An 18,943-nucleotide genomic window follows, 5' to 3' on the forward strand; every position below is an offset into this window, starting at 1 on the left:
ACTCAGCAGTGGCCACAGGACTGGGAAAGGTCAGTTTTCATTCGAATCTCAAAGAAAGGAAATGCCAAAGAACGTTCGAACTATCACACAATCACACCCATCTCACATGCTAGCAAAGTAATTCTCAAAATTCTCCAAGCCAGGTTCCAAGAGTACATGAACTGTTAACTTCCCGATATTCAAGCTGGATTTAGAAAAGGCAGAAGAACCAGAGATCACATTGCCAACATCCCCTGGATCATTGAAAAAGAGAATTCCAGAACGTTTACTTCTGCTTCATTGACTGTGCTAAAGCCATTGACTGTGTGGTTCACAGCAAAATGTAGAAAATTCTTCAAGAGATGGTAACACCAGAGCACCTTACCTGCCTCCTGAGAAATCTGTATGCAGGTCAGGAAGCAACAGTTAGAACCAGACATTGAACAATGGACTGGCTCCAAATTGGGAAAGGAGTACGTCAAGGCTGTATATTGTCATCCTGTTTATTTAACTTATATGCAGAGTACATCATGAGAAATGCTGGGCTGGATGAAGCACAAGCTGGAATCAAGATTGCCAGGAGAAATAACCTCAGATATGCAGATGACATCACTTTTATGACAGAAAGCGAAAAGGAACTATAGAGACTCTTGATGAAAGTGATAGAGTGAAAAAGTTGGCTTAAAACTCAACATTCAGAAAACTAAGTTCATGGCACCCAGTCCCATTTCTTCATGGCAAATAGATGGGGAAACAATAGAAACAGTGTCAGACTTTATTTTTTGGGGCTCCAAAATCAATGCAGATGGTGACTGCAGCCATGAAATTAAAAGACATTTGCTCCTTGGAAGAAAAGCTATGAGCAACCTAGACAGCATATTAAAAAGCAGAGACATTACTTTGCCAACAAAGGTTTTTCCAGTGGTCATGTATGGATGTGAGAGTTGGACTGTGAAGAAAGCTGAGCGCCGAAGAATTGATGCTTTTTTTTTTTTTTTTTTAAATTCATCTGTATTTGTTACAACTTTTTAAAGCAGAATGTGACTTGAGCACTACATTTCCATTCACAAAACTTGCTCCAAGTTACTTTTCCAGCGGCTTTACAACATGCCTGAGCAGGCTTATAAGTTTGCTACTCTAAACAATATTTTTCTTTGGAAAACAAGCCCTATGTACGGACAGCGAATCCAATCAAGTTGGTTCAGCTTAACATACTAACTTCTAGAGGCCTGGCACACTTGTTAAAGCAAATTTTCATCTTCTGGGATATACTTTTTAAAACTTCCATCCCCTGTAGTTATGACTGCATGTGCCAGAATTGATGCTTTTGAACTGTGGTGTTGGCGAAGACTCTTGAGAGTCCCTTGGACTGCAAGGAGATCCAACCAGTCCATCCTAAAGGAGATCAGTCCTGGGTGTTCATTGGAAGGACTGATGCTGAAGCTGAAACTCCAATACTTTGGCCACCTGATGCAAAAAACTGACTCATTGGGAAGGATCCTGTTGCTGGGAAAGATTGGAGGCAGGAGAAGGGGATGACAGAGGATGAGGTGGTTGGATGGCATCACCAACTCAATGGATATGTTTGAAGCTCTGGAAGTTGGTGATGGACTGGGAGGCCTGGAGTGCTGCAGTCCATGGGGTCGCAAAAAGTCGGACAGGACTGAGCAGCTGAACTGAACTGATGAACATAGCGGCGCACGTTATCTTTTCAAATTCTTTTGGTTTTTTTTTTTTGGATAAACACCCAGGAGTGGAATTGCTGGGTAATAGGATAGTTCTATTTTTAGCTGAGAAACTGCCATAGTGTTTTCCATACAGGTGCATACGGTAGCTGCACCAATTGACATTCCCGCCAACAGTGTGTGAGGGGCCCCTTGTTTCTGCATCCTGACAGTTGTCTGATGGCTGCCATTCTGACAGGTGAGGCGATGCTTCCTTAGTCTGTTTGTAAATTAACTAACTCATGACTACACTAGGTCTTTGTTGCTGCACGCAGGCTCTCTCTGCTTGCAGGGACTGGGGGCTCCGGTTCCCAGGCTCTAGGGTGCTGGCTGAGTAGCTGTGGTGTGTGTGCTTAGCTGCTCCAAGGCTCGTGGGATTTTCCAAGACCAGGGATCGAACCCGTGTCTCCTGCACTGGCAGATGGATTCTTATCCACTGCACCAGCAGGGAAGTCCTTCCTTAACATTTATATTCTATTTGCATGTGTTCGTATTAAACATACATGACAAGTTACCTGAGAAGAATTACAAAGAATAGTTCAGCCAACAACCTTGAAAGTCTTTAGTTGTCATCGTGACCCCGCGGCCTGTGGTCACCATTTCCAGTTGGAAACCTTCCCAACTTCCATGTACAGAACTATCCCGTCTGCTCAGGCGTCCAGAGCAACACACTGCAGCCTTGGGGCTGAGACAGAATTTTGTCCTTTTGGTCCTGGAGCTGGGCTCGAAGATGACGATGTCAGCAGAGCTGGCTTCCCAGAGGCCTTCCTCCTTGCCCTGCAGACGGCCTCCGTCCCGCATGTGCTCACGTGGCCCTCCCTCTGCAGGTGTCCCCGGGGTCCTGAGTGGACTAGGGCCACCCAAACAGCCTCATTTTAATGCAGCCGCCTCAGGAAAGGCTCAGCATCCAAACCCAGTCACACCCTGTGCCGGGGGCACGATTCAGCCCCTTGCAGCCTGCATGCTCGCATGCAGCTCAGCGTCCTCCAGTTGGGCCCTGATGACTGGACAGGCTTGTCCAGGAAGTGCTCTGTGCCCTGACTGAGCTGCTGCGCTCCCCCCGGCACCGTCTCGTCCCGTCCTGAGTGGGGTAGTTCTCCTGCATGTCCACCAGCCCCACCACCCTTCCCAGATGCCAACCAACGTCCCCTGCCTGGGCTCTCAGGACCCCACACCCTCCGCGAGACATGCAGGTGGGTCTGTTTTCTACCTGAAGCCCCTCCAAACTCAGGGCAGGGTGCGCCGTGGCAGGATGTCAGCACCCCAGACCTAAGACACTGCCTGTGGATCGAGTCACCTATGCCAACAAATTAAGACCCCCCCCACCCCAGCCAAAATAATGCAGCTAATTCTCAGGCCCTGAGGAGTTAAAATACCGCTAAAGAGCAACACATCCCTGACTGTAAGACCCTGATTTCTTGAAGCTGCTGAACTGCAGTGGTGCCTGGACTGACTTCCCTGGGGGCCCTCAGCCCCCACGACCCTAATCCAGGAGATGCTGGCAGGGCACGCCCGGCCCTGGGATATGACAGGACACATCTAAACCCCAGAGGGAACACAGGCGCAACTGAGGCCCTCGTTAGAGACACAAAAACATAAAATCTCCCCCAAACAGGAAACCCAGATTGCAGCTGGAGACGGACCAGCAGGAAATGTACGCACGTGAACATGAAGAGCAATCAAGAGCCAACTGAAAGGCTCCCCCCAGCTGCAAGCTGGGTGCCTGGACTGGAATCCACCAAGGCGGCTCAAGTACTGAGTTCATGAGCGATACGTACCTTTACATGTTATAGAAACACACAGAGAAAAACCCCTAACTGGTCACCTTCTCAGGATGACAGGGAGCCAATCTTAGCACTTATCCTGGCTTTCGTATGTGACCTCTACCCCCTGGAACCAAAATCAGATGAGGGGACAGAGCTTCTGAAACCATTCCAGCTAATAGACAAGCAGAATGACAGGGTATCAGCCTTCTGCCACCTGTGAGATTTAACGGACCCGGGCCCTGAGCGCTGCAGCTGCCCGGGCGGGAAGGATGAAGCCGCTGCCGCCTTTTGATGAGCGCCCGGGACACACACGCCCATGGGAGGGGCCCACTGCCAACCGGGGACAGAGGCGCGGGAACACGCTGGACGGCCCAAGACGGGAAGTAACAGATCTCAGAGTGGGAACCGGCAGGGCGGATTGCTCAGGCTCTTCAACAGATAAACTGTAGGGAGACCATGGATTGAGGCAGAACCTGTGAATTAAAGAAACTCAAGAAATGTCAAGTTAGCGGGCAGGGGAGGTTCAGGAGGGAGGGGACATACATATCCTGAAGGCTGGTTCCTGTGTTGTGAGGCAGAAACCAACACAATGTTGTAAAGCAATTAGCCTCCAGTTAAAAATAAATTAAAAAAAAAAAAGAAACATCAAGGTAAAGAATTAGCAGACTAAATTGCCCGGAGAAAAGCAGGAAGTCGCCTCTGTAGAAGTGGGGTTGGTTCGGGGAGGCGGGGGGGTGCTGTGCATGGAGGCGCCAGGCCAGGTTTTCTTTCTTGGCCCGGGGGGTGGTCACAAGGATGTTCGCCTTGCAGTAATCGTCATAATGGTAACGGTGTTTGTAGTAGTAGTAACAGTAATTCAATAAGCTGTCCATTTATTTTGTATCATTTTCTGCATGCTTTTATGACAAAATTTCTAATAGAAGAAAAAAACAACGTTAAAGTTTTTCATTTTCAAGGTGCTTTTAACAAAAATAACCAAAGACACTTTTACAGCATTCATCTACAACCACGGTCTTCAGACGCCGTGACCGCAGGAGCAGGCGGCCCCCCTCATGCCCACCAGGCGCAGCCACGTCCCCTTGGCTGGGCATGGGTCCTGGGTCTTGGTCCTGGGTCCTGGGTCGTGGGTCGTGGGGGGGGGCTGCACCTTCCTCCAGCCCCACGAAGGCACAGGTCCACCCGAGAGTCCTGACTCCATCCCGCCGACTGGAAGGCAAATGAACGCTTTCAGAAAACACCTAGACTTCTCGCCTGCGTTTTTAAACCCGTGACGACCTCGTCCTTGTGAAACCAAGGCCCTGACATTTTTGTCCAAACTGCAATACAGCTAATGAGAACAGTATCAAGCCCGATAAAGCATAATGCTAAGATCTCACAAAATTCTCAAATCTGAACGGATGTTCAGTTTATGAACCATCCAACCGGCTTTACTGCACACACCACAGACCGCCAGCCCGCCTTCTGGGTTCAGCCTGAAAGGCGGGTCTGCCCACAGACGGTGGGGCCCAGCCTGTAGCTGTATTCTTCACCCCGGAAAGTAAAGGGGACACGGGGGGACAGGGGCCACGGCTTAGGGTTTCCAGGAGCTACAGCACCTGCTCAGTCTGCGGGCTGCTTCGCGCCTTCTCTCGCCAATCTGTCCGCCTCTTCGTTGCCTCTGAATCCCGAATGGCCAGGAACATGCATCTGTTAAGTAAAATGTTTCCTTTCATTCTTACCAGTGTTTTACACAAGCAGCACATGACTACACGCTCACTGCAGTAGGAGCCAACCCCTCAGAGAGGGCGAGCGCGGGGCCCCTTCAGCCCCCTCAGCGCAGCTCGGAGCAGCCCAAGGCGTGTGCCCACCGCACCCGAGCACCAGACGCGCCGGCAGAGACCCACTGTTTCTCCCAGACGGGGCTTCAGCGCTGTGTTGGTTTTTTCCCACTTAATGGTGAGCTTTCCAGGCAGAGTAGAGGCATGGATGGAATGTATGTCTCACACACACACACCCCCCCCCTTACTCTCCCTCAGGGCTGCTACACGGAAGGGGTGCCCTCGTGTAACTGAACCACTGTTTGCACTTAGGTTGCTGAAAGGCAAGTTTACTAATTTTTTTATTTTATTTTTTGGCTGAACCTCAAGGCTTGCGGGACTTAGTTCCCGGACCAGGGATCAAACTCATGCCCTCAGCAGTGAAAGCACGGAGTCCTGACCCCCGGACCACCAGGGAAGTCCCTGAAAGGCAAGTTTAAATGCCAAACAGGTTGCCGAATGGTCAAGAGGGTCCTGGGCTGGGAGAGCCAGGTAGGGTTGAGAAAGTGACTGGACTTTTAACTTTCAGGGAGAATGAATATATATTCTCCATTGGATATGGATACATATACATCCAGTGTATATACAGGGCCGAGCCTGCTGTCCACCTGAAACTACCACCCCATCGTTAATCAGCTATACTCCAACATAAAACAAAAAGCAAAAAAAAAAAAGGTAATTTTAATAAAAGTGACCTAGCATAAGAAAAAAAATCACATTACTAAAGTTTTAGCACGCAACTACGTTCTTAACGAGACACATTATACATTGGTTTAACTGACGTGACAGCCACCCCAAAGAAACCAGGAGCTGACGCTCACAGGCGGCTCTCGCGGTGGGCCCGCCTGCAGCAGCAGCACTCCTCACGGGGCGCTCTCACACACACTGCCGTCCGTGTCGCTGCCGCCTGGACCCAGGTCATCACGTCACTCCCCAAACCACTGCCGCTCCAGCTCATTGATTCCCCTGGTCCTCGCAGCCCGAGCGGCGAGCGTGCGGCCCGGCACTCACCCACTGAATGTCCATGCCCCGCGCCAGCCGCTCCAGCTCCGCGAAGTCCTCCTTGTTGGTCACCTCCTTCCCGGTGCTGGTCCTCCAGCCGTTCTGCTTCCAGCCCTTCACCCAGGTGGTGATGCCTGGACGACACGCACGCTCAGAGGTCCCTCCCGCACGCGCAGCTCCTCCCTCCTCCCTAGACGGCCCTCTGACCGCCGCTCCGCTGGCACCCGAGTCACTGTCTGGACCTTCCTTCCCACGGGGCCGTGCGCTGGCTCCTCCATCCCTCCACTCAACCTACAACCTGCGGCTCTGGGGCTGAGGCCCCGCTTCCTCCCCGCTCCTCCACAACCCCACAGCCCCTCGCAGTCGTGGTCCCACGTGCAGAACTTCCCAGAGGAAGTGCACATGCCCATCACGGCCGAGCCTCTGGGGCCAACCCCGGACCAGTGCGGGCCTCCTTCACCCCCAACACACCAGCGCCATCCCCTACCGCCTGGGTCCCGCCCTGACACCACACCTCCTCCAGGGAAGGAAACACCTACTGCCCTGCATAATTATTCCAAAAACCCTAGGAGAAGGCAAACATGACCGCTTACCGTTGATGGTAAACATACTGTCCGTGCAGAGAACCAGCTTAGTGATGTCCTGAGCCTTGGCTTGCTCGATGGCTTTGCAGGCTGCCTTGAAGAAACACACCAGTTTCATGCTGAAAAGACCATTCAACTTTCGACACTGTTGCTCAAAATTACCAAAAAATTTAAATTCCTTTTCCTGTGCTAATTGTAAAGATAATATTGTCTATGTGAAATAATGCTACACATACAATTCTCCTGTTTAGACATCTATTTGAAACAAGTTTTATCATTTTTCTAGAAATATCCTGTTCATCAGGACTGTTATTGCCCCAAACTTCTGGACTCTGAGTATCTTACATACACGGAGAGTAGAGAGTTCGTTGATATGTTCTAGTCAACAGGTAAGAACGATAAACTGACACATTTGGTAGAAAAACAGATTCAGTAACTTACATGAATCTCTGCTCTTTGGTTTGTCTGTCGCCCAGGAAGTCTAATTCCTACATTTCTGGTTTCAAAACAGTACAAAGGAAAATAAAATTATAACACTAATTCTCAAAGTGATTCATTCTATAAGTCTCTTAATGGCTAACAGGCTTGTATACATTTTTTAAATGAAACATGAAAGCATCATTCAAGAACACAGCGTTTAAAAATCAAACCAAGAAACCCTACATTTTATTGAGAAGCGCTATGGTGTGGTCTTGTAGGGGAACCCTGGACCAGGAGGCAAAACCCGAGATTAATTTCTGGACCTGAAACTCACCAGCGTGTGGTCCTGGTTGGGTACTACCCCTCTGGATGCTCACACCACCCGAGCTCGCCACCCCGTGGAGGACTCAAGGCTAAGTGAGGCATCAAGTGGAGGTGGCGGACGGACAGGCCAGGAAGCACGAGAGCAGCACGCCGCGCGGCTGACCCCGCTCCCGCCGGGGCCGCTCGGGAACCTGGACACCAGTGAGCGGCTACTTCACAGGGATCCAATCCCTCCTTCACGTGAATTCCGACCCGTCAGTTACTCAAGTTCTTCCGCACGTGGGGCAGGCGTATGTGAACAATCTCGCTTCCCCTCACCCTGACTCTCTGTCTTTTGAAAACCACGGGTCACCTCTAAGCTCACTCATCTTCAAGAGTGGCGGGGACACAGGGTCCCAATCTGGTGAGCCGCCCCTGGTGCATCCTTGCGAAAACCACTTCCCAGGGGCTCGGGACCCTCCTGCTAGCCCTGCCAACGCCTCCAAATAATCAAACAGTGGCAGACGCTGCCTCATCCTTTCCCAGGTTTTGAAGCATGACTCAGTTACCTGTGAAGCTTAGTAAAAGCCGCTTTTCTGGCTTACTTACAGAGGATGGCCCGGCCCCCAGTAAACGCCGATTCCCGCTCGGGCCCTCTTGCGCCCGTTACTGGAGCAGCAGCCGTCGGTGTAGACGACCACAGAGTCCCCTGTGAGTGGGAGACCGAGTGAGCGTCAAGGGATCAGCGTTATGAAAAACTGGAATTCATCTAAAAGATTTACTACAGTTGAGTTAGCATTCTACTTCAAGAGGGTATTTACGCTTCAGAAGTTTTCTGTGCAGGAGAACATTACTAATGCCGCACGGGGGCACTTGACACTTCCTGCTTGGAATCCACTCATATTTCAGTCCTGCCTGCTGGGCAAGTTCAAGTGAAAGCGATTGCTCTGTAAACCCAGAACCTGCTGCTGTTTACAATGCTTGCTTCAGAGGCCAACAAGCAATGCCACCGCCCCCTCCCCACAGGGGTCGGGGGTGCGTTTACCCCCGAAGCGGCCCCTGCAGACACCAGTGCCTTGACGGTGATGAAGACCTCCCTGCCTGAAGGGCAAGTCCTCTGACAAATGCGGGCCTAACTTTTGTCTTGGGCCTTTTGCTACAGTGAACTGTGGTTCTGTTTGCTTCTTTCCACCAAAAGAGTTTGATCAACACACCAACGCTGTATAAAGAACAAGGCAGAGCAGGAGTGACTCTCAGGCCGCTGACGGCCAGCAGGGCACTCAGCAAGGCCGGGGGCCCTGGGCTACCAGGCGCCGGGGAGCAGGGGTGTGGGGCAGCAGAAGCCGTGTCTGTGCGGCGTGCGGCAGAGGGCAGACTAAACAGGCGAAGGCAAGCGGGGTGGAGGTGAGGCGTGAGAGGGTGGGGCTGGGAGCCTTGGAGACCACGGTCTAGTGAACGAGACGCTCAGTATGACGGCCTCCTGGGTCCTGGGCTCTGTGCCCACTGTGAGGACCCATCAGGCACTGAGTCGGGGACCCTCGCACTTCAGGCACCTGCTGGTACGCTGGGCACACTCATCTCCCAGTCACCCACAAGTATCTGCCTCACTTGATCTAAACCATTTGATTCTGCTTTTCATATAACTTCAAACACAGTTTCCACACGGTCTGACCAAACTTTTTTTACTGGTTTCCCTTGAATTTATAATTCCCTTGAATAGTACTCTTGCCTGGAAAATCCCATGGACGGAGGAGCGTGGTAGGCTACAGTCCACGGGGTCGCAAAGAGTCGGACAGGACTGAGCGACTTCACTTTTGAATTTTATTTATTTTTTTCACTTTTGAATTTTAAAATGGCTTCTTCTTTGGGAAAACTTGGAACCCCCAAATACACTGATTTATATAAAAATTGCTACTTATTCGTGTTTTTTATTTAGACATGTAAAAGACAAAAAGGAGACTCATGTACCGTAAGTCACTAAATACAAACACTTGATTCCTAGAGTTAAAGGCACAGGAGACACTCACAACTATCTTGCTTCACAGGAGACGACAGAATCATGTCTGTTTTGCAAAGACGGCACGTAAATGCTAAGATACTGGCGCCAGTCAGCATGCAAAGGAGCTCTGTCCAGGGCCTTTCTTATCTGGAGAGCTGAAGTCTTTGCATTTTTTAGGGACCAGAAATACTGTGTCCATAGAGAACAATGGTGTTTACAAAGATCACAGAGTTTTTTATGTGTAGCTTATATAACAGTTTTCAGTGAATGTCTAAAATTCTAATAATTCTGCACCATTTGACTGATTATAAAATAGTGACCTCAGAGATTTTTAAATAACTTTTTCAGGTAAGAATGTTACACATCAGCTCAAATTTCCCTTATGAAGTGGAAAAAGTTTTTACACATAAACAATTACACTACCAAAATTTTAAAAATTCCAGACAGACATACCCATGTAAGAAAAGGTGTCTTTGCTAACTGGAGATGGTGTCTCTGTGCTCTGTCTCACGTGCTTTGCACACGGCTCTGCCTTTTCACCCTCATCCAAGGGCTCACGGAGTCGCTTGCTTGCTTTCACTTGTGGTTCTTCTACGTGTTTAGCTTTTTGCCCTGAAAGATAGAGTCTATTCAAAAACTGGAAACAACACAACATGAAATGATGGAGAATCCAGAAACTCACCAAGTCAGGCGTAAACACCCTGTGTGGGGCTCTGTAAAAAGGGAAAGACTAATGTCCTGGAAAATGACTCTAAATTTTCCTTAAGAAGCTCCACAAGGGCAGGGTGAAGACCACAGCAAAGCTTCTGCTAAAGAAGAACGCTGGTCGCCATGCAGACGGTAGAGATACCATGGGTGCTAAACCCTCTAGGGCTCAAAGTTTGAAAATCTGAGAGGCTCTTTCCCAAGAGAAAACAAGGACCTAGTTTTTCTACATAAGCTGAGAACAGACAATGGGACATATTAAGAAAGGGAAGTGGAAGCCAAAAGGTATCGGGGTTGGGGCCCCGCAGGGACAGCACTGGTGGGCACTGCACGGGGGGTGGAGGGGGGCACTGGCCGAGCGCTCCCTCCAGAGTGGACCCGAGGGTGACCCTCAAGGGATACTCATACCCACTCAGGCTATAGCTCGCTTAACTCTTTCATGTACTTATGGCAGCTGACGCAGAAGAACGAGACCAGGATTCAAACAACTGGTTTCTATCTGAGCTCTACCTTTCATCAGCTGTGAACTCCGTCAAATGACTTCACCCATCACAGCCGCTGTACAAGGAGGCACTCGGTGACCTGAAGCCGCTTTCCCTGCACTTCCCTTTCATGGAGCAGAAATAAGAACACAGAGGAGATCTCGAAAACCACCACCTTAACCCAACACTGGAAGGCATTTCCTACCCTAACCCCTAAACCAGTGCATTTACTGAGCACTGACTAGACAGGCATCGGCTGAAGCCTCCTGCCTGGCACAGCCTCTCGCCCCACACGTCTCAGAGGAATGCTAAGGCCAGCCTGGCAGAACTGGAGGGAAGTTTCCACTACCTCCAGAGCAACACTGGTATTTCCACTCTGATGCACTTGTATTTCCTCATATTTACCTTGAAAATACTCCTCTAGGGGACTTCCCTGGTGGTCCAGTGATTGAGTCTGCTTGCCAATACAAGGGTTACAGGTTTGATCCCTGGTCTGGGAAAACCCTACGTGCCCAAGGGGCAACTAAGCCCCTGCAGCACAACTACAAACGCCCACGCGCCTGGGGCCCATGCTCCACAACCAAGGGTTATCCCCACTTACCGAAACTAGGGAGCATGGCCTTGCATCAAGGAAGACCCAGCACAGCCAAAAATAAATCTCAAAAAAAAGAAAAAGGACCCAGCCAAGACAAGACTGATACTTCCAAACTAGCTTTCTATACCAAGCTGATTTCCCACCTGGGGAGAAAATGGAACTGTCACATCACACCCTTGTTGAAAGGCTGCTGGCAGATGGAGGCGGCAGCAGCCACACAGGAGGGTGGGTCTCCTCTACTTCGGAAACTCACATTTCAGGGCAGATTCCTAGCAGGACCTGCCTCTCCCAGAACCCCGCTCTGCCCAAAATGGTCACGACAGCCCAGAGGAGCACTTGTTCAAAGCTTGAGCACCTCAGTGAGCTCCAGAGACTGCTCAAAAGAAGCTGATTTGAAATAGTCTCCTCTCAGCCTTCATCCACTGCCGTAAAAAATGCCTGAGTAAAGTTCATGAAAATAAAAAACACTTCTTCAGGGTAGGTTACAGTTTAAACTTTTGTGCTCTAAATTAGTCACTCTCAGTGTCGCTTATGTTAGTCCTTAAACGTCAATTAACTACTTTCTAACACGTGAACTGGGGGAAGTTCCAATTGCAGGACTCCGTCTAAGGTAAAAAGGAAATGCCACAGAGGTGCATGCTGGGAAAAGAACTACATTCGTCATTTTACAATTAGAGCCCATTCAACCCACGAACAAGAGCGCGTATTCTCAAAGGCGGGATCAAGCGCAGTGAGGGCCTGGATGGGCGTCTGAGTCCTGGCTTGTCTCTAACACTGTTACCAACCGCAGTCCCCAGCTAAAATGCTTTCAGCCCACTTCCTAATCTGTAAAATGGAAACGACCAAAATACCTCCTCTCTGTGTTTAGAAGAGTAGCTATATAGAGCATAGCAGAGGACAGAGGAGCCTGGCATGCTACAGTCCATGCAGTCACAAAGAGTGGCAGACTTAGCAACTGAACCACCACCGCAACATATAGATCAAGAGAATCCTGGGCTTTGACAAGCTTTGAACAGGCTGCTGCTGCTGCTAAGTCACTTCAGTCGTGTCCGACTCTGTGCGACCCCATAGACGGCAGCCCACCAGGCTCCACCATCCCTAGGATTCTCTGGGCAAGAACACTGGAGTGGGTTGCCATTTCCTTCTCCAATGCATGAAAGTGAAAAGTGAAAGTGAAGTTGCCCAGTCGTGTCCAACTCGTAGGGACCCCATGGACTGCAGCCCACCAGGCTCCTCCGTCCATGGGATTTTCCAGGCAAGAGTACTGGATTGGGTTGCCATTGCAGTCTCCGTTCAACAAACTAAAATGTCACAAAGATGTGAGCTGTACCTCCTGAATCACTGGGGCTTGCAGACCTTCTGACAAAGGCCCAGGCTTCCTCCTCTGTGGCAAACTTCTTAAATCTGGCTGCAGGAAACCGGTCCACCTGTGCTCTGCATTCATCCCTGAAACAAAAGGCAGTGTTACCACCTTCCCTGCTCTGTTATTTACCCTACTTTTTAATGGACGACTTTCTCAGGTTGGGAACAGTGTGAAAAACGGTGAGGCTGTCAGCTCCTCAGAGGCAAAGGATCATGCCTTAGTGTTTGTAGTATATCTTGCATGTCCAACCCTTCACCCTGTTTCATGCTATGTGCCAGCCAGACAGTACACTCACACCATAAGTAGCCTTCCTCAAAGCATATTAGAACTTTTGAGTCTTTAATCACTTCATTACAACATAGAGATCAGCTTCTGAGGTGCCTCTTCCTCACAGCATAGCTGCAGGGGGAAACACTGGGCACTCACAACACATACACAGGTAACAGACCTCGATAATGCAGGGGGAAGAGTCTTGGTCCTGGAATCATAACACCTGGGTTCAAGACCTACATCTGTCACTTACTCGCCACCTGAATTTCTGTAACACAGTAACTGCACCCAAAAATGAGAATCCCATCTAATTCACAGGATTGTTATGGGGATATAAACACTAGTTGACAAGAATTTCTCTTTTTAAAAGCAGATGACATTAGGCGTTGAGCTCCATTATGTGTCACCGTTTGGAAACTCTTTGCGTGCAAAAGAAGGGAAGAAGTGAAGTGATGTCACTCAGTCGTGTCCGACTCTTTTATGACTCCATGGACTGTAGCTTACCAGGCTTATCAGTCCATGGAATTTTCCAGGCAAGAATACTGGAGTGGGTTGCCATTTCCTTCTCCAGGAGATCTTCGCGACCCAAGGATTGAACCTGGGTCTCCCCCATTGTAGGCAGACGCTTTACCGTCTGAGTCACCAGGAAGGATTAAATAGAAATAATCCTCTGGTCACCCCCTGACTGTAAATGACGTTTCTGATACTCCCAGCAAACACGAAACGGAACCGAGGCCGACGACGTCAGGGTCCCCACGCGCCTACCCCAAGAGAGGGCCGCGCGGGCTCCAGGGGGTGACTGCCGCCCCCTCGCCGCGAAGCCGCCCACACCGCCTTGGGCCGCGAGGTGCGGCTTGCTCACCAGGTCAGGAAGACTCCGGCCTTGCGGCCCCTCTTCACGGCATAGAACATGGCAAGACTGCGGCAGCTCGGGCTACTGCAGCCCACAATGGCCAAAGCCACTCTGTGCACCACGCCCAGGAGTCGGGTCATCGCTCATGCCCGGCCGCCGCCGACCACCTCAGCTCCCGGCCGAGCGCCACCATCACAGAGCCCGAACTTCCGGCGGCGGCGCAGGGAGATGACGCAAATCCCGGTGCCGAGGGTGGGGCCCAGAGCCAAGCGCTCTTCTGACTCGTCAGTTTGCCGGATGTCCGTGAGGACGAGACCTGGGCGGAAGTCGCGGGGTCCGGGCCCAGGGGACAGAAGCGGGGGCAGGGACTTCCGGGGCGGGGCCCCGCGGAGAGGTCTGGGGGCGGGGCCTGGTGGGGGCCGTGCCGCCCGGCTCTCGCCCGCCTGCGCCCCTGGTAGCCGTTCAGGGGGTCTGGTGCTGTGGTGGGCGCTGGAGGCTCTGCGCGCTGGGCTGGTCCCCAGCCCCCGGCCCCAGGCCAGCCCTCCGTCTTCCGGGGCTTTCCCGGGGTGCGGGGTACACTCGGGGCCAGCCAGGCACGCGGATGGGCTGGTCTACTCACCCACTGTTGTCCTGGCTGGAAAGACATTGGGGTCTACAAGGGAAAAGAGGGGTGGGTGCGGCAGAGAGAGAGAGGGGGAAAGGGGGTGAGCCCGCACCCCGCCGCCGCCTCCATGGCCTCCTCAAGTTGGGGGGGGGGGGGGGCACGTTGCCCCACCTCCACCCAGGCGCTGTAACCAGAGGGATGTCCAGTACTTAACGCGCTGAGACCCAAGGGGAAATTTATTGGAACGCTAATGTCTTAGAATATTCTCTTAGACTATCAGTTCGGTCGCTCAGTCGTGTCCAACCCTTTGTGACCCCATGAACCGCAGCACTCCAGGCCTCCCTGTCCATCACCAACTCCCAGAGTCCACCCAAACCCATGTCCATTGAGTCGGTGATGCCATCCAACCACCTCATCCTCTGTCGTCCCTTTCTCCTCCTGCCCTCGAACTTTCCCAGCATCAGGGTCTTTTCAGATAAGTCAGCTCTTCACGTCAGGTGGCCAAAGTATTAGAGTTTCCACCTCAACATCACTCCCTCCAATGAACACCCAGGACTGATCTCCTTTAGGATGGACTGGTTGGATCTCCTTGCAGTCCAAGGGACTCTCAAGAGCCTTCTCCAACACCACAGTTCAAAAGCATCAGTTCTTCATCACTCAGCTTTCTTTATAGTCCAACTCGCCCATCCATACATGACTACTGGAAAAATGATAGCCTTGACTAGACGGACCTTTGTTGACAAAGTAATGTCTCTGCTTTTTAATATGCTGTATAGGTTGGTCATAACTTTCTTTCCAGGGAGTAAGCGTCTTTTAATTTCATGGCTACAATCACCGTCTGAAGTGGTTTTGGAGCCCAGAAAAATAAAGTCAGCCACTCTTTCCACTGTTTCCCCATCTATTTGCCATAAAGTGATGGGACCAAATGCCATGATGTTAGTTTTCTGAATGTTGAGCTTTAAGCCAACTTTTTCACTCTCCTCTTTCACTTTCATCAAGAGGCTTTTTAGTTCTTCTTCACTTTCTGCCATAAGGGTGGCATCTTAGACTATAATCTACCCAATATTTCACATTTTGTTCTGTAAGCAAATGGACTTCTTTAAAAGTCCTCTCCATTGACAAGCCTTCCTTTTCAAATAATAATTTTAATCTACCTAATTTTCAAAACAGTCCATCCTAAAGGAAATCAGTCCTGAATATTCACGGGAAGGACTGATGCTGAAGCTTCAATATTTTGGCCACCTGATGTGAAGAGCCGGCTCAATGGAAAAGGCCCCAATGCTGGGAAAGATTGAGGGCAGAGGAAGGGGATGACATAGGATGAGATGGTTGGATGGCATCACTGATTCAGTGGACAAGTTTGAGCAAACTCAGGGTGATACTGAAGGACAGGGAAGCCTGAGTGCTTCAGCTCATGGGGTCAAAAAGAGTCAGACAGGACTTAGCAACTGAACAAAAACAACTTTCTTGAAGTCTTCAGTTCAACAAATGTTACTGAACACCTATGCTGTGTGACCCAAGCCCCGGGGATACAAAATTGACAAGACAGAGATAGGCCTGTGAACAGACAGATGACATCTCAAGAGAAAAGTGTGTGCCAGGCAGGGGGAGTGAGCCAGTGCCTGGGGGGCCAGGGAACGCAGTAGTGCAAGAGTAAGATTTGAAGGATAAAAGGAGCGTTCACTCAGGTGAGTTAGGCAGAGAAGGAAGTCTGATACTCCAGGAAGAAGGAGCAGCAAACGTGTGATCAGTGTGTTCTTGCCTGTGAACTCAATAAATACCCATTTAAAAAATTTCAGCTTTACTAATTTAAATTGGCTCTTGTCCATTGCTCGTCCCTGTTGTTATTGCACTTCAAGGTAGCTTCTTTCAAAAAAGTTGCCCTTAAAAATCAAGTAATGATTGATGGCCACATCTCTTCCGTGAATATATGATGAGAGTTAGGGACGGACCAGTGACCGCTCTCAGGAGCCCGTTCTTGAGATTGTTCATTCTCCCTTTGCCCAGGGCCTCGGGAGCTCCTGTGGCCTCCTGGTATGCACAGACCAGGGCCTTGGAAATGTTACTTTTGACCTACTTTCTTTAGACGCATCACTCAATTACCTCCTCCCAGTGGTACAGGTTAAATTGTGGACACAGGTGGCACCTGGAAGAGCTGACTTCTGATTGAGAAGCTGAAGTGGAAGTAAGTCAGGGCAGTGAGTCAAAAGCAAGTACCTTCAAAGCTTGAAAAGAACTGGGATTGTCAGCCAGATATGAAATGATAACAGTTGTGCAGGAGATAGACACAGCTGTGGACTGCAGTGTTGCCTGGAGGAGGAAAGAGGCTGGGCCCCTGGAAAAGTGCTGCCTGACTGCTGCCCGCCTCCCACTAGCTTGACCCTTGGGTCCGACCTACTTAATTAAGACTTGTTTTTTCGTGTAAGTTAGCTGACTGTGGTCCTTTATCACAGAGTACTCATCATCCCTACAAAGTTGTTTGAATTATCTGAGCATGTTCAGAAAATCATCTGAGTGGCTTTCTGCAATTAGAAAACTGTTTCTTCTGGCATTTTTGTTGACTGATAACTGTAAATGTTTTTTTATCTTAATCTCTGGCTCCAAGCGTGTGACTTTACTTACCCTGGGCAAAAACTGGCCCATTCTCAATAAGGTACTGAGCCCTGGACCAGAGTCGGAAGATACTGCCTGGGGATATTTGCCCAGGGGTGGGGGGTGGGGCTGAGTGGCAGAAGTGATGCAGTGCGGCTGTGACTCGGCCCCCCCAGATCTGCTGCTCTCTGCCCCTGAGCTGTGAAGTTCACAATGTTGACTGAAAATTTCAGCCCCACAATTTCCAGCTGTATTAATTCAGTGAGTTGCTTAAAGTCTCTGTTCTATGGTTTGAAAAATGGAGATGCTGCTGCCATGTCCGGTGGCTGAGTATCCAGACTGTGTGTGGATAATGTGGTCGATACACAGCGTGTCCACAAACGCACCAATTCTTTTCATCTTGTGCGTGTTTCATGAAGATGCCCAGGAAAAATGGTGTTGCATTTGATGAGATATATTGAAGATGAGCAAGTAATCAGTTTGTGATAAAAATCAAATGTATTAATATTTCTATAATTTAGATATTAATATCTCAGCAACCACCATCTGCCTACTGATAGTTCACCAGTATTTCTACAGGCCACCTATTGTAATACGGGAAAAGTGACCTTGAGACTCTCCAGAAGAAGCCAGTGACCTCGCTTCAATTAAATGCATAAGATTTTCACATTCATTACAGGCTTGCACATTTATTTTACTCACATGCTCCTTACATTGGCTGATAGATAATACAATAAAAATCCTGCCAGCTCTAAGTGGAGGGGAGAGAAAACCTTCTGTTAAATTCAGTCCATTAATTCTTGATCAGACAGGCAGGTCCATAAATTCATTTTACAGTCAAGGACTCATCAGTAACTCATCTTTTGTCATTTTATTATGAACATCAGGAGTTGTGATCTGCAGGGAAGGGAATTGTTTAAGTCTAAACTCTCTCTCCCCCTTGACCTCTAGGCTTTCTGCCTCACAGAGCTAAGATAAAGCATTCCCAACACAGGATCCCTTCTCACGGGGACTTTTATACAATAAACAAGTTAACTTTTTAAAGGAGAACTGATCTTGATTGTTTAACTGCACCCTCTGCCCTGGCAGTATTCTGTCCTGGGCCAGAACTACCCAGTGTAAAAAGTTAATTAGCAGAAACCTTAAATAGACCTGGGAGACCAGAATGGGATCTCTCCTGCCCTGCGACAATGGCAGAGCCCAAGAGGAAGAGGACTTCTCTTCTTTCCCGGCAGAGACTCGGCCAGCAAACAGCCACAGACTGTCTTCCACAGCCCCCCCGCCCCCACCTCCCTCTTCTCCATAGAAGCACTCTCTTTCCCTCACTGTGCCGGAACTCCACATGGCTCACCACGGTGGCAGATCCTGAACTGCACTTCTCTGCTGACCCCGAATAACCCCATCTTTGCTGGAGAAATACCTGGCAGTCTGTTTGTTTAAGGCCATCACTTTTCTTGTCCCTACAGGGGCCAGAGAAGGCTCCAGAGCATGTCTAGTATTGCAGCCACGCATTCCGGGAAACACTCACTCAGAAGGACAATGCAGATAGTGGAGTGCAGTTTGTTACACCAGCGGGGCCAAGGCAGAATCTCCTCTTAGCCAAGGACCTCGACCAGTTTTCATGAAAACCTTATATACCCTAAGCGTACGTGCCCAAATCCACCTCCCCTAATTCCCTGAAACTAGTCTGAATAAAGGAAAAGAAAGATACACTCAAACTTAACCCATGATTCATATGCCTTAAGCCTAGGTAGTTAACAGTGGACAATTATCAATAGGCCTGTGGTCATACCCCCAATAAGCTTAATAGAATTTATGATTCTATTTGGTTACACAGATAATTAGGGTATTCTTTTAGGCTACAGAGAGTCTAGGTATGAGCCCTGAGGCTCTTCCTTCCGGGGGC

At 49.7% G+C, this 18,943-nt stretch overlaps 1 protein-coding gene and 1 long non-coding RNA gene across 5 annotated transcripts; both read right to left on the bottom strand.

Moving 5' to 3' along the window:
* Positions 1–981: 981 nt before the first annotated feature.
* LOC122710255 lies at positions 982–18,077 on the bottom strand. 2 transcript variants are annotated; one of them, XR_006345863.1, is made up of 3 exons: positions 18,066–18,077; positions 3,094–3,099; positions 982–1,208 (listed from the first exon to the last, which is right to left on the bottom strand). It is a non-coding gene; the product is annotated as an uncharacterized LOC122710255 (long non-coding RNA). The 2 variants fall into 2 exon arrangements; XR_006345864.1 differs by lacking the exons at positions 3,094–3,099; positions 18,066–18,077 and adding an exon at positions 17,115–17,127.
* On the bottom strand, positions 4,325–14,071 carry RNASEH1 (ribonuclease H1). 3 transcript variants are annotated; one of them, XM_043927925.1, is made up of 9 exons: positions 13,851–14,071; positions 12,686–12,801; positions 10,027–10,185; positions 8,184–8,283; positions 7,293–7,347; positions 6,861–6,945; positions 6,277–6,401; positions 5,065–5,155; positions 4,325–4,675 (listed from the first exon to the last, which is right to left on the bottom strand). In XM_043927925.1, exons 1-8 carry the CDS (start codon positions 13,979–13,981, stop codon positions 5,069–5,071), a joined length of 858 nt encoding a protein of 285 aa, XP_043783860.1. In that variant the 5' UTR covers positions 13,982–14,071; the 3' UTR covers positions 4,325–4,675; positions 5,065–5,068. The 3 variants fall into 3 exon arrangements, with proteins under 3 accessions (XP_043783860.1, XP_043783861.1, XP_043783862.1); XM_043927926.1 differs by having other exon boundaries at positions 10,027–10,164; positions 13,851–14,067; XM_043927927.1 differs by lacking the exon at positions 10,027–10,185 and having other exon boundaries at positions 13,851–14,067.
* Positions 18,078–18,943: the final 866 nt, after the last annotated feature.

The sequence above is a fragment of the Cervus elaphus genome, chromosome 16, assembly GCF_910594005.1.
Source record: "Cervus elaphus chromosome 16, mCerEla1.1, whole genome shotgun sequence".
Lineage (NCBI taxonomy): Eukaryota > Metazoa > Chordata > Mammalia > Artiodactyla > Cervidae > Cervus > Cervus elaphus.

Coding starts and splice junctions, on each gene's coding strand:
- RNASEH1 (XM_043927925.1), bottom strand. CDS start 13,981: ATGACCCGACTCCTGGGCGTGGTGCACAGAGTGGCTTTGGCCATTGTG. Junction 8,284..10,026: donor AGACACCTTTTCTTACATGG/GTATGTCTGTCT, acceptor TCCCACTCACAG/GGGACTCTGTGGTCGTCTAC. Junction 6,402..6,860: donor CAGTATGTTTACCATCAACG/GTAAGCGGTCAT, acceptor CGTGTCGTCCAG/GCATCACCACCTGGGTGAAG.